This window comes from Battus philenor, unplaced genomic scaffold, assembly GCF_028537555.1.
Source record: "Battus philenor isolate CCGP_79_NKW_IND1 unplaced genomic scaffold, ilBatPhil1.0.hap1 SCAF_6, whole genome shotgun sequence".
In the NCBI taxonomy this organism is placed as follows: domain Eukaryota; kingdom Metazoa; phylum Arthropoda; class Insecta; order Lepidoptera; family Papilionidae; genus Battus; species Battus philenor.
In genome coordinates, this window is record NW_027181726.1 from 15,424,199 (window position 1) to 15,440,289 (window position 16,091).

Genomic DNA, 16,091 nt, shown 5'->3' on the forward strand with positions numbered 1-16,091 from the left:
TTCCTTGGTTCTCAGTGACATTTTATGTCACATTTTATGTTTGATAATAATAATTTTGTTACCCAAAGTGGGTCAGATAGACCTACGGAGGTCTATAGGAGACTTGATAGAGGTCTCTAGTGGCGTGACCAGAGCGGGGATCACAATTTGTAAGCGTGCTTCGCGAAAATTTATCTGCTTTCAAAAGTGAAGAACTTAAATGATTTGACTTCACTTATTAATGTAAATGTTATTACAAACACTTCGATATATCATATAAGAGTTTTGGAAATGTAGTAGGAATGTATATATAGGGAGGTTCACGAGATAAATTTTGAAAGTAAAAATCTGTGAATTATATAAACTCACCCCTCTAGCAGAGCACTCGTGATTGTTGTGATCGGTGGGGCACTTCGTGTGGTCGATGTAGGGAAAGATCGATGAGCAAGTTTGGTTGACGCAAACTAAGTTGTCGCCGCACGGTGTTCCGTCCCGTACCAGACCTAGAGGTCCGATTTCTGAATGCTCCGGAAGTCCGGTCGTAGCTCTGAAAGGGTGAAATTTTTTTCACTTATATGTTTTACAATTACTGTTTTAAATCTTTTACACTTCTAAGTCACTAGCCTGTATAATTGTGCATTAATTAAGAAATAATGTTGAATTAAAAAAGGGTCCATTGCAAGAGGATTTAAATGTAAAAAGTATGTGGCTGTATTCAATGTTCTAAATAGATTTTGTTTATTCGACCAAATACAAAAGGATTTGTCGTCCTCTTCAAATAAATATTAATTCAAATGTTAATCGACCATATTTATAATGTTAAAAGGGACAATTTGTATAAATTAATTTAAATGTAAAAATTATCAACTCTAAGGGTTAAAATAGATTGTAAAATTTGAAACTGAAAAACAAAACAAATATACAAAATATTTTTTTTCAACACAAAATTATTCATGTGATACTTTTGCAACTGGTTATTAATAATAAGTAATTTTGGAAAAAGTTTAGTGAGGAAACCTCTCACTTTTCTGTATATTCTCTGTTAGATATTGGCGCTGTTAACCTTGTCGGTTTGTTAAGGCTTCGTTGGTATAGTAATCTGTAATATTATATAAGAAGTAATATATATATCTGTAATCTACATTTATATAGTTCAAATGATAAATATTACACAGTATAGTATGTCCGGTAGCAGAATCTGAGATATATATACAAATAAAATAAAAAATTCTACAACTACACATTTATTTTTGTAATAATTAAAAAGAATATTAACGCGGATTTTACATTTTAAAAATATTTTGTCAGTATTATTATATAAAAAAAAGAATTTGAAATTCGAATTCTGCCATCGTACCCAGTTATATTTAGTACACATGCATGTATAATCATACGATCTCATATATACAGTGTATCTTTCTTTACTTAGATAACAATTCGATACATACTTGCACTCATATTCGTTGCCTTTTATAGTGATGACAGTTCTTGTGTAGTATTCGTCCATACCCGGTACCACAGGATACCTGTTACCCAGTTGGCACTGGAGCGAACCACATCTCACGTTTCTAAGGAAAAAATTATATTAAATAAACATCAAGGTAAAAAGGAAAAATCTAAATAAGATTAGCTTCTACATCTTTATGAATATATATATACCAAATATATATTATATTTTATATACCAAAATGATTTTTTTAAACTTTTTTTAACCTTCTGTCTGTCTGTTTCTCCGACTAATCTCTGAAATGTCTGCACTGATTTTGACTACACTTATACCGATGTAATAAGGAGTAACTTGAATATTTTTATTTTAGAAATCTTCTTAAACGAAAAAGAAATTAAAAGATATCTCCCGCACCGCTTTTTTGAGTGTAATTTAATAAAATCCTTGAAAATTCTTAGTAATTTTTAGCATGTCAAATAAAATGTTCTGGGCAAGTTAAATCAACCTCTCCCTGGGTAAAATTTCGTGAAATACGTTCATATCTAACTTTTACTCACAAAAAGGAATATCTCTGCAAAATTTATCGCTCTGAACTTTATGATTCTAGAGATTTTCATACTTAAGCAGAAATATCTTTTGTTGATTATTAATAAATGTTATAATAGTATGTGTTATAAGAAAAAGGTGTAAAAGCCTCAAAGTGCGGGACTTCCCCTAGGGCCGGTTTTCAGGTAGTAACAATACGAAATCCGAAGTATATGTGTGTATATTAGAGCTCCGCCCGTATTTATACCGACGTAAATGAATTATTTTATTTCTGTGGGATTCCCCTTTTTCAATACGCCGCTGGCGATAACGTAATGTTGTTCCTACAAAACCTTTTTCCTGACAAATGGGCTACATATTTTCCTTTTATAATTTTACAAAAACAATGAAATTAATAATTTAATTTTTCCTATTTAGTGCATGTATATAACAATAAATGTTTGTCTGTATGTCATTTATAGAATCTAAAATTGTCGGTGTGACCAATTTTCGACAGATGGCGTCACTCGTCCAATGAATTTTATATATCGCCGTGACAGTTCATGCCGATTTAAAATTGAAACGAAAACAGTGAATGATGACGATTCAAGTTGTGGGTGACATAAGAATTTAAGTAAATTGTGAAAACAATGTCCGTATCACATAATTAGAATCAAAACGAAATATCTAAAAATAAATTTCACGCGAAAGAAGTCGCGGAGCACAGCTAGTATGTTATAGAAACTCACTCCATATCACATTTGATGTAATGTCCGTTGCCGTCTTTCCCACAGTGTCCCGTCACGGCGCCCTTAGAGTTGAATTGCTCGAAGCATTCCTTATCAGCACCGATCGTCCCTGGACCCCAGATCCTCTCGCACTGGAGGGAGAGCGTTGGACACTGGCCCGCGAAGCAGTATCCCTTGCCGGCCTCGCACGCTTCTCCGTTCTTCCTATGAGCATCCACTGGACAAGCTCCTGATAGACCAGTGCACGTTTCTTCCAAGTCGCATTCGTTCGAGGATTCCCTGCATACAACGCCACGAGGTTTCAGCTGCAGAGAAATTTTAAATGTTATTATTTGTAACATAAATACATATTTACTGGTTTATTTCATAGTTTATGTGTTGGCTCAATATGGAAAGAACTTATATAGGTTGTTCTTATTAGTACTTGATTCACACTATAGTCATTGCCTGAGGTTTGTGAGAGGAGAGGGTGTGCGTGGAGGGGGTGATTTTTGATATTATTATTAGATAGAAATATGTATATATATATTTATATATATATATATATAAATATGTATATATATATATATATATATATATATATAAATGTGTGTTTGTGTGTGTATACATATTTATATATTTATCTAAAAATCACCCTCTCCACGTCTCTCCTCTCACAAGCCTATATAAATATTAAGTATAAGACAAAGTTTTTCTTATTGCCACTCTATTTTCATTTATAGATAAAATTCGTATCAAATATGTATTTGATATATATTTTTTAAAGTTCCATCACCATTAGATTTGAAATTTTTCTGAACGATGGCATAATCTAGTAAATTTTTTTAAATTAATAATGGATGCAAAAACACATTTTCAAATCAAAATGCGGTTTATGGTTTCTTTCGATTACATATTTACATCTTCGTACATTATTATATATATATGTATATAGATATTTATAAAGTACGTATTGTTTTTAAATTTCTCGCCAAATATTTAAATATATTCGGAGTACTTTTTAATATACATTTTTATAAGTGTTATAATAAATAAAAATAAATTTCTTTTTCGACTTCGTCATCACCTGACATCTCTCGCAGCATTCTCCTGAAGCACACTGAGCCTCCTTTGTGAGCCGACAGGTGAAGGGATCGCAACATGGATTGAGGTTGTGGCATTCAGCTATGGTACCACAGTCGCATTCTTCACCCTCGTCTAACCTTCCATTGCCGCACTGACGGTGAACCACCAACTGCAAAATAATACCATCTTAGACACCCTTTATTTTCAGTCAAATATCCAAGTCCAAATTATTCATTTACAAGTAGAGAATCAAGTTAGAATTTAGATATCTAATAGATTCAGGCGTTACCTTGCGGAAGTCCATCCTAAATAAGAAAGGGACTAATATATAGCTACTTCCGCAGCAGTAGTCGTGCAATAAAGTGCACCGCCCGCCAGCCCGCTGATAAATGGGTATGCGGCAAACAATGCGAACTACACAACTACCACTTTTAATTCATTCTATAAGTGTTTCACCACTCCACGGGGCATCCTCAGAAGATGTAACAACGACCAGTGCCAAATTATAGTTTACTGTCAACGCAGACTTTATAGTCCTACAAATTATTTGTATGTCGCATTGAGAGTCAAATGGACTCATGCATGCATGCATAGCGGAAGTAGCTATATAACATATTAGTCCCTTTCTTAGTTAGAATTTAGAATCAAAATCAGGTTCTTATTAGCGGCATTTTAAATATAAAATACGTACATAGGTTCTTATTTCATTTAGATCGCAGACGATCGCAAAATAAACTAGCTATAGTTTTATTTTTGTGACACATTTTATGGCTGAAATGATTATTTAATGCCATAAAATGCCCACTGCTGGTGATAGTTCTACCCCAAATATTTCCAAAAGCACCGTTTTTTTGGCCCTTCTTTTTGGGGACCTTTCGTTCCCTTTTGTTATGTTTAGGCAGAGACGTTACAAATTCGAGTAAATAAAGATTTTAATATTTAATACTTTTGTTACACATTCTCCATCCTTCTTTCACACTTTCTTATTGTATTTCACAAAATCTACTTTTCCTTACATATCTTCTTCTACGCTTCGCCTTCCTTCTCTCTCTCTCTCTCACACTCACACAAACACAATTATTGACTCATTTGTTTAAATTATTTACATTTGATATATTTTTATGATTTTTTCAATATTATGTTTTAATATTTACATTCAAATTTTTAACTTATATTTTAATAGAAGGGCCTTATCCAGTTTCTTTTGCCTCTAGAAGCTTCTTATCTTATATCCCATTTTCGTGGAGTCTTAACTTACTCTGTATCCTATTTTTATATACTTTATCCGAGTCCAAAGTCTTGTTACTGTTTATTGTAGACTTCAACACTTTTTTGGTAGAACAATAGGAATGTTAGCGCAGGTTGTCGTCACCTATAATAGAGGCGATGTTACCTTCTTCTTTTCTCTTTTCAATTTCGACAATAGAACCTGTTGGAATGGGAACATGTCCACCGTCTTTCAATGGCGTTAATAAAGCCTTCTGTTCATTTTGTGCGTGTCTAGTTTAAATATACTTAACAACTATATATATATATGTATATTTTATGGCCCCCGCTATTGGGAGCCTCTCGTACCCCCTATCTGGTGTGGGACACTGTGGGACTTTGGTTTTCATTTATTTAATTTTTCACAATCTTTTTTTATTTTCGCTCTCTTCTTTCACACTGCACATTATCTTTTGTTCGTTTCTTTCTTTCCACAATTCTACTGTCTTTACCTTTCGCTCTGTGTCGCCATTCATTCATCCCACATTTCTTTTTACATTTTCTTATATTCTATTATTGTTCTATATCACATTACTTTAAACAACTATATGTTAGAAATATCAACAAAATAATTTGTTAAAAATTCGTTACAATATAGTATGATTTTTACTATATCTTATTTTGATGATTTCTTTAAATTACAGACCAAAAAGTAAGTAAAGCCATGTATTATGCATGTATGTATGCGAAACGACTTTCAGATCAATCCACAAAGCTTCAATAAAATTCGCATAATCTACGAGATATATGCGAAGGTAGGCGATGTTTGGAGGCGCGGATCGAATTTACATCGGAATCGGGCGCTGGATCTTGAATTGGATGCCTCTCAAAGGCGACCTTCAACACGTGTTATATGAAAAAAGGGGTTCCGTTGGTGCGTTGCGAGAGAAATGAAACAGCCTTTAAGGTAAAATCATCCGCAGACAAATATGTAAATATGTATTCGTAGCACGCCGGCTTGCGTAGTGATGTCTGTTGTTTCGTTTTCAATAATAATTTATCGATCATTTATTACAATGATCGAATCAAAAATTAGATTATCCGCAGAAGAAATAAACACATACGTAGCTTGTAGAATTATTTGTCTGAAATGGTAGTCCAATTTTTTTTATTTTTTTATTTGCCCCAGTTTTGCACTCACATTCACGCCCACTTGTGGAATATTGATTTTATTATACAGAGTTTATTAAGTTTTTCTCTATCATTTCTCTTCACATATATTTCTATGAGTCTTGTCTTCTAGTCTATGCCTCTACTGCCTAGATAGGTTGTTCTTTCAGTCCATTGAGGCACATAGTAAGACATATGAGGGGATATACCATATATATGATATATACCAGATATATATATGGATTGGTGATCACAGTGTTGTATTATGGTACGCAGAAGATATTGCTACGCATCTTCTGAAAGTTTGTTTATGAGCATATATTTACCACTCAATTCTTTATAATTAATACAGAAAGTATTGATTATATAAGATTATATCCCGGGAATTGAACTCGCAATCTACGATGAAGTTTCAGTCTTCTACCGAAAAGCAGTTGAACTGCTTTTTATATAAATATATAAATGTAAGATATATCAGTGGGATCGGAAAGTAATATCGTTACTGTCGACATGTTTTACAAAAAACCGATTGTTTTCACTGCTCCTGAATTTAAAATTTGTATACTAGATGGCAAAAGCAATGGCAAATTTTTGATAACGAAGGTGAATATATTGTTGATTAGAAATAAAAACTCGTTAAAAATGTAGTCGTGTGAATAATAACTTAAAGCGACATTACTTTCCGGTCTCCCTAACATATAGCAGGTAGCGGAAACGTAATGTGAACGCGCCTTAATTTTTACAAACGGCGCTAAATTTCACCGTACTTTGACATTTATAGTATACATATTTATGTATAAATATACTCCATGGCTAGTTGTCAACTAATTCTCCCCCCCCCCTCTCTCTCTATATATATATATATTCACACGTTCGTTTATGACACTACTTTTGCGCCACCTTTTACATAAATTGGAGAGTCTGCACATTTTCGATGTACATTTTAGTTACCACTGCGTACAACTAATTGAATAGAATGTATTGTCTTAATAAACATACTCAAGGTCTTAACACATTATCTGTCTATCATTTTATAAAAATATATGTATATTTAAATAAATAAATACAATATAATTTAAAAAAATAACACGATATTTATATTCGAGTTTATTTTAAAATTTTTAATCTGTTCGTCATCGCCCGCGGGAGCGGTTTAATCAAAACGGAATCAACAGAGATATAAACTTCCTTGCTATCCGTACACTTTGAATATCCATCGGCACTCGTGGACCATTAGCGACGCGGCTTATTCTAATGTAAAACAGAATTTCCACGTCTCGTATTAATCAGCCGACCGCATTGTTTGTTCCCGGGGTTCTCCTTCGAACTTAATAAAAGTTATGGTAATAGGGGAGCGTCCGCAAAACCCGGAATTATCAGTTCATTCGCGAATGTATAATAATGCAACGAACGCCCCGAGCACTTTATTGGAATAAATTTACATACAGTCGAAATAGGGTTGCCTGGTACCTGTGATGCGACGGTGAAGCCTCAACCGCCCAAACTTACCTAAAACCTTCTTCATATAACATCTATATTCACTAATATACGTAAAATAAATAAGTTGTTAAATATTTAATGGAATCAGGCGTTACCTCGCGGAAGTCCATCGTAAGTAAGAAAAGGACCAATATTTAGCCACTTCCGCACATGCAGTGGTAGTTGTGCAACAAACACCGCTAATAAATGCGTATGCGGCAAACAATGCGAATCACACAACCGCCACCGCCAAATCACTCAACACGCGTTTCACCCCTCGCACGGGCATCTTCAGGAGTTATGTTACACCGAGTAGTAACTCTGTGTTTGGCACTAATTTATCAGCGGGCTGGCGGGCGGTGCATTTTATTGCACGACTACCACTGCATGTGCGGAAGTGGCTAAATATTGGTCCTTTTCTTAAATAAGTTGTTCACAAATCGATTAGCGACATCGGAGCCCTCTTCCAACAATATATCACACTTATGTCCACCAGTGGAGTTATCACAGCCGTTAATGACGAATTCACTTATTTGCATGTAAACTATATTTAATATAGCCCCCCCATCAGTGGAACAATGGGATTTGCGATTTTAGGTCGCGGTTTCAATTCCCGCGATACAATTTCATATACTTCACATTTTATACAATACAGGGTTGCTACTGCTCATAAATAAGTTACCAAAGGATTGATAGCAGCATTCTTTATATATCATAATACCTCTTGCTAAGGGAGAAGATCCTGAAGATTATGGTATATCCTTTCATAGATATTTTTAAGACGCCTATATCTTGAAGTAATCTGTTTTCATTTAGTAATATATTTCAACCATTTCTTACGTTTATGTAACATATAATATATTTTTATTAAAGCGAAAGGATTGAACTAGTGTCGAGTACACTTTCGAATTGCCCCCATTAACAATTAAATTGGCCCCATGTAGGCCAGCTATATGAGATTTTTTAGACCTCGTACCACACTGAAGAGATTAAAACAGCGCGGTACCAGGTAGATTGAACCTTGTACCGCACCCTGCGCTGGCTTTAAGTTGCTAGTTTTGTGTTAGCGAAATCCCACAAAAAAGACTAATATATATTTATATATCAATATCTTTTATTTTATTTTCGTTATGGATTCTAAACAAAACAATCCGGTCACTTACGCCCCCAGAAACAAATAAATTAGTTCATTATAAATAAAGTTCAAGGCCAAAAATATATTTTTGTTGAAAGATTCTACAATAAAAATTAGTCTAAAACGTTACATGGTCCATTAGAACCTGTATCGCCACATTGAAAGTTTTAGTACCAGATTGAAAACACCTTGTAATATGACCCACTGGTTAGATTACTGTGATTATAAACGAAGGTTTTAGTGTTTTTTTTAATGTTACAAATAATTCATTTAGTTATATTTCTATGGGATTGTGACATACCAGTAAATTTTGACAGTACAAAGTTTTAAATATTACAATCTTCTATGTATATAAAAATAAATGTTTGTATGTCCTTTATAGAATTGTGAACTATATATTTGACCATATGATGATCTTCAGCGAAGTTGTTGTGCATGAATTCACAAAGGTTTTTAAGAAGGTTTTGTTTTTTAAAATCTAATGACTTAAAATGAATATTTGTAAAATGTGTTTATTTCAAATTTATTTTAGTTTGTGGTGTGGCAATGTAGTGTACAACTGGTGTGTTATACAAAACAAGTGTATATTATTATTACACTGTGTTTTATCTAGTATCTAAACTAGATCTAGTCTGTATCTTAGATATCAAAAAGTAGTTTTGTTAAAATTTTAGCGTACTGGCGGCCATTTTGTCACTAACAAAATATTAGTTTTATAAATCCACTAAATGTGTATATAGGTCGTTAAAAATTAAGTATTTAAGCAAAGTTCAAATAAAAATCGCCGATTATATAGATTTACGTGACAGCTATTCGATAATATAGTATACATTTTAAATCTATTTAGGTTAAATGGAATAAATTCGTAGAGAAAATATATTACACCTACAGATTCGGCAAAGGATTCGACGTTGGCTTGTGGGCAAGGTATTTATTTTTAGATTTACGACCATCGGATATTTTTTTTTCAACTCTTGACTGACGAACTCATTTGAAGTGTAAAACGAAAGAAATCAAAACACGTTTACTGTACTACCTTCGGAATACCTGCCCGATAAATTTAAATATCTTATAAAAATAAAAACAAGAAAACAATAGAAATCTGATAAGTCAAAAGGAATTTTTTTGTGATTCAAACTGTGATAAAAGAGCAAAGATTGATGACAGATGTAACGCAGATGATATGTAAGCGATGGAAAATAAGATATCATGAAGGGAGAAAAAGCAAGAAAGAATTTATGAAAAATAGAAGGAGAATGTGAAGTAAATCTACATCAAGTATCACATAGATAATGAGATAATAGGATAAGGGATATATATACAGATATATATACATATATATAAATATATATATACATATACATATATATATATGTATATATATATACACATATATATATATATACATATACATATGTCTCTGCAGACCTTGTACTCGTATTATCGCAAGTTACGGCCTGTTGCACTACAATAGAAAAAATAAGTTAATATAACCTATTTTAGAATTTACACTTATATAAGGTGATCAAAATAGGTAGTAAAAGCACTAAGGGGATAAATGTACAGTTCATTTTCTGACAAATGGGCTATATATTTACTCATGTTTTTACTGGCTCCCGTTTTTTGGATTCGATCTACCTGTCATATTGTACGAACACGGATTTTACATTTTCATAATGTTCATTTATCCAATTAAGGCTTTCATACCTTTTTTTAATCATCCTGTATACTGTTAAGAGATGTAGGCGTGATGAATCTGTGGTTACCAATAGGTTACCAGGTTTTGATGAGAAAAATACATGAAATTACTTAAGATATAGTTTGTATTAAGCATACCTCATTTGGTTTGTTGAGTAGACAAAGGCCTTGGCCGATTCGTAGTTCATTGATGTAATCATTCTTCGAGCAGTCGGAGAACTTGTACGGCTGCACGTTCTCCAGACCCACGATCGATTGAGCCATGATGCAGCCGTGCCAATCCCTGCAGAAGCACTGCTCACGTCCGTCGTCGTGGCCCATACCTGGTGGGATTTCATATTCGTATTACCGTTACTTTTTTTTACGAATCCAGCGAGCGCCCTCTGGTTGAGAATGCTCTGAGAATCTGTGCTTGCGTTGTACTCAGGGGCGACTCCAGCTCGTGTAGCGCCCGCGTGCAATGAAACCCTGGCGCCCTAAGCCTGCCCCCCCTCCCCCGGCTTTAACTATTAACTTTGCCGTCGTAACAAGAAAGTTTTTTTTCACATTCGAAGCTATTTTATAAGTAGGTGTAGCTTACAGTATTGTATTAGTTACGGTCTTTCTTCTTATGACGGCTGAATAACACTCATTGTTTTTATGCCTGTAGCACATCTCTGTTGCGAAACTAAGCGGCGAACCGCGATAGATTCCAAGACGATGCTCTTAGCTGTCTCAGACGGCGGCGCTCGTGTGCATTGCACACCCTGCACTATAGGTTAAACCGCCCCTGATTGTACTTCGCCCATTGTAGTTCAGACGAGTAATTTTTATTTTATATTATCATATTTACAAATGTTAGGCTTTCAAATATGCAAAAGGGTAGATTTAATTGGTTTTACCTCAAGCAAAAGATAGTTAATAAAGAAATTACTATACAATATATATAGTATATATCAGGGGTGGTCAAACTGTGGGTCGCGAGCCACATGCGGCTCTTTGAATGATTATTTTGTGCTCCGATTGATTGTCGAATTATTTCAATATTTAAATTTATATAACCTATGTCAGCTCCTGGGAAATCGAAACAAATTATTAATGTTAATAATCCAAACACTGATCATAGTTAACTAGCCGATATCTTAAGTATTATTAGATGTGATATCATATACGTGTGTCATTATATCTAACTTGATCCACATATTTTGTACTCTTGTTCAAATAATTACAATAAATATGATTTTTGTAAAAAAAAAACACTCGTTTGCGTGTTTTAAATGGGTATTCAATTGCGACTCGCAAATAATTTTTAAATTTCGAAAAATGGTTCGCACTATTAAAGAGCTTTTTTTTGTGGCCCTCGCTATTGGGGGCCTCTCGTACCCTTAACTTTTTGGGATCAGTGACTTTATAATTTTTTTTTCAGTCTTATCTCAATTTATCACTCTCTTTCACGCGTCACAATATCTTTCACTATTAAAGAGCTTGGCCACCCCTGGTATACAGTAATGAGTACATACCGATGTTGTGGCCGATCATATGAGCCATGGTGCCAGCGAGGAGATGGGGTTCATAGGTGTTCGTGTCCACGGAGATGCCGACCGACTTGGGCGTGCACATTGTGTCCGGCACAGAGATCCCGGACTCTCCTCCCGGGAACGTCAGTCCACTGTACAGAATAAATAAATGTTACACATAAATTATCACACAATATCGAGTAAATTTCCTACCGTATCACGAAAAAAGAAACGGTAAGTCTAAAATATACTATCTGCAGTATACGAATGTACATATATCTATTTATTTATTTACTTTATTGGAGATAGACAGTAACAAAAGGCAGTAAGAAAGTACAAACTTAGAAGCTTAGAAATATAAAATTAATTACAGTTGTTACCTTATAACTATCTCACTGAGAACATATAATGATTAATAGTCAAACAATGAAAAAACAAATAAAAATAAAAACATTACTAAACAGGGATCAAAGACTATGGTTTATACATTTATATTATGTTTGTTTATATATTTATATTATGATTTAAATTACATTGTATGTACTCAATAATTTCGTAAGAAATTGTTTCTTAAAAGATATGAGAGAGCACGAGAATATATCAATATCGCTAACATATGAATTGTGGAGGTCACACATTATATACATAATAATAAGTGATATAGTAATAGTATACGAAATTGTGTGTGTGTGTGAGTTTATTTTTATTGCTATTTCAAGACGGCTTCTTTTTTCACAGATGTCCTATACCGTGGTAATTTATAACTTGGATATACCTTAGATCTACGATAAAACGAAAGAGCTTATATACATATATATATATATATTTATATTATAAAGTTTTATCTAATGGATTCAGGCGTTATTTTACGGAAGTCCATCCTAAGAAAAGGACCAGTATATAGCTACTTCCGCCATGCAGCAGTAGTCGTGCAATAAAGTGCACTCTGTGTTTGGCACTAATCGGTGTAACATTACTCCTGAGGATGTCCTGTGGAGGGGTGAAACACGTGTTGAGTGAACAAACGGCGGTAGTTGTGTTTCGCATTGTTTGCTGCACGTGCATTTAGCGGGCTGGCAGACGGTGCACTTTATTGCACGACTACTTCTGCACTGGCGGAAGTAGCTATATATTAGTCCTATTATTACTTATAAAGTTTTACTCCGTACCAACTAACATAACCCAAAGATATCTAAACCACAACTACGCTTGGCAAGCGGGTTGGCAATCGCAGTGTGGTATTATATAAAGCAGAGAATGTTGCTGTCCATCAAAAATTATTTATGAGTAGTGACAATCCTATATACTTAATGCATAGAATGTGAATTATATAAGATTGTATCGCGGGAATCGAAGCGATCTGCTATCACAAGTCTGAGTGCTTCATCACTAGACTACCACTGTTTAATTATGTGTGTATATTAAATATAGAGTATCGATGCAACAAGATTATCAGCCGTAAGATGCCCACAGCTGGTCATAGGCCGCTGGGCAACTACTGCTAATGTATAGATTACGTTGATTCTTTGTACATATAATAACATTGAAAAATTGACGTCCATTACTTTACAAGAAATATAAACATGCTTTAACATTTTAATTATGTATACGAAATACGAGAAGTTAAAAAAATTCTGGAACAAAAAAAAAATATATTTTTGTCATACGAATGTATTAATGTGTACATATCGCAATCCTTAGTGATTCATTTTGGTACAAAACGAGGACTTTAAATATATCTACATGAAGAAGTTAACGTGTTTTGTTAATGTGTATCTATAAATGTATATATATATATATATATATACTTCAAGAAGGCGTCTGTCTCCTCGTGGATCCTGTACAGTGGTAAGACAGTAAACCTAAAATCTCTAAAACAATTGTGTATATATACAATGACAAATAAAATAAATAGAAGATCTAAATTTTTCTAGTTATTCTATTAACTGTACTATACTCTAAAAAAATAGTACTCGCATGAATTATGGCACATTTAATCAAAAGAAAAAAATATGTTGTTTTCGTTATACCGTATATGTCTCAAATATGTAAGAGCGCGATATATCTGATGTGTTTGTGAATATCTCGAAGGGCTCATTAGGCGTATTTACAGAGATATAAAAGTTCGTCAACCTCGCAATCATATTTCTTCATATTCTTTATAAAAGAAATTTAGTTTTTGTATGAAAGTCGCGTATATACATACACATATATGTTATGCTTGTTGTGTGGAGTGAAATAATACGAGAAAACTTTTTTGTTGAAATTAATAAACACTTTTGTCGGTTTTATTTTATTGTTTGACAAATAATGTTAGGTTCATTTTATCTAAATCAAAATCTCGATCTAAAAATGACAGTTCACGTCAAATCAAAGTCATTCATTCCTAAGCAGACAAAGACAACTTGATTATACAGCCAGTAATGTCAACTTAATTTCTAATATTTATTTATTAAATTAAATAAATAATACTATTTATTGTATAAGTTAGAAAGTATATAGTTACAAAATAATACAGAAAAATTACATTGGGTAGTCTCATCAAACGTGGCAATTTATTTCAGAAAACCGTAATGTGGAGGCAGTAGGGGGATAAATAACACGTAGTTCAAGTTTACATAAACACGTACATATGTATTTAGAATTCATCTATTCATTAATATTTATAATAAATACTACATAACACAATATTATAAATGCAATAAATTATAAATATATTAAACTATTTTGGATCGCATATGTTTTTGAAATAGTACATATAAGATGATATAGACGTTTTTATTTATTATTGTATTATTTATAATATGTATGAAACCTTTTTTATTATAAGTATAAATGATATGTACGTATGTATATATGTTTAAGTATGTATGTCTATGTATGTTTATGTATATTTATGTTCATTTGTTTGTGAATATGTCTTTTTTTGTACGCGTGAACTACACTTTATAAGTACTTTTATCTTTTCCTTACTATGGTTGTCTGTAAGAGATATCCTTGTGTGATAAGACCGCCCATTGTACTTTTCTGTATATTATTGTAAAACTTATTAAATGTATATTATCGTGGACAATATTAAATAAATAAATAAATATAAGTTGCATTGCAACTTATTTAAAAATATTTTTATTAAATAGGCATTAAAATTTAAAACAACTATAAACGAATGATTTTGTATATATATACACAAACGTGCTGTTATATAAGAAAACAATATAAATAAATGTATCAATTCATTAGATATACTCGGATGCTACGCCGCTACGAGATCGTAGATCGCTACGAAACGCTGTTAGTTGATCTCATCAGTAAGCCGGCGCTCTACGAGCCCGACGCTACGTCAATATTACTTGACAAACTATTGTAATTCGAGCGCAAATGAGGCTCCGACAATGCGAGGGCGGGAGTGTCTAATGAACGCTCGCGACGTTTCTAGCCGCCCTAACGAACTCCAGTCACGTTACGGTAACCGTTTTGTTGTATCGCTGTTACGGACTTCCGTTATAACTTGATGACGTCGTTTGATCGGATTTCATCTCATTATGCGATGTGTCTGTGTATTAGAATTACGTTTCCATTTTCAAATATCACAGAGAGAACAGCGCATGCGCTTTAATCTTTATCTCTACTCTAGAAATCCAATATTATTTTAATAAATTTCCGTCTATTCCGCTTGGCTACCATAGCCATTTAAGTTATTAACAAATATATAAATTATTATTATTCCAGGATAGTTGAATCTCGATGTAAATATGACAATTTTTCAATGACTTTCAAAGTTCGCCTACGAAAAATGTGAGGAAATTTAATTTTTCTTTTTGGCTTATCAATATTACGATCTGTAACAGTCGGCATTAAGAATTATGAAGGGATATCCGCTGCCGGTTTGATGCTATCGTCTCTAGATGCGAATTTGTTAAACTTAACCTTCGCGTTATTGCAAAAGGCGCTTTAATGTGACAACTTAAGGTATAAATTGTAAGTTACGTCAATCCGAACGCGTAACGGAGTTATCATTCAGATTTTATATGCGAAGGATTCCGTTTATATTAGATTAATCTGTGGAACGACGAGATGGTAATCAGAAAGAGTTTTTGTTCAAAACTTTACGTGTTTTTTTTTAATACGCTTGAAACTTTATT

General features: G+C 33.3%; 1 protein-coding gene across 1 annotated transcript in view; it reads right to left on the minus strand.

Moving 5' to 3' along the window:
* Positions 1-16,091, minus strand: part of mmd (mind-meld) — a 514,304-nt gene that overhangs the window by 19,292 nt on the left and 478,921 nt on the right. The window contains exons 12-17 of the mRNA XM_068773325.1: positions 11,953-12,101; positions 10,592-10,776; positions 3,767-3,934; positions 2,701-3,005; positions 1,428-1,547; positions 349-526 (exon numbers count right to left, since the gene is read on the minus strand). Of these exons, the coding sequence (XP_068629426.1) occupies positions 349-526; positions 1,428-1,547; positions 2,701-3,005; positions 3,767-3,934; positions 10,592-10,776; positions 11,953-12,101 (1,105 nt within the window). The remainder of the gene's footprint in view (positions 1-348; positions 527-1,427; positions 1,548-2,700; positions 3,006-3,766; positions 3,935-10,591; positions 10,777-11,952; positions 12,102-16,091) is intronic.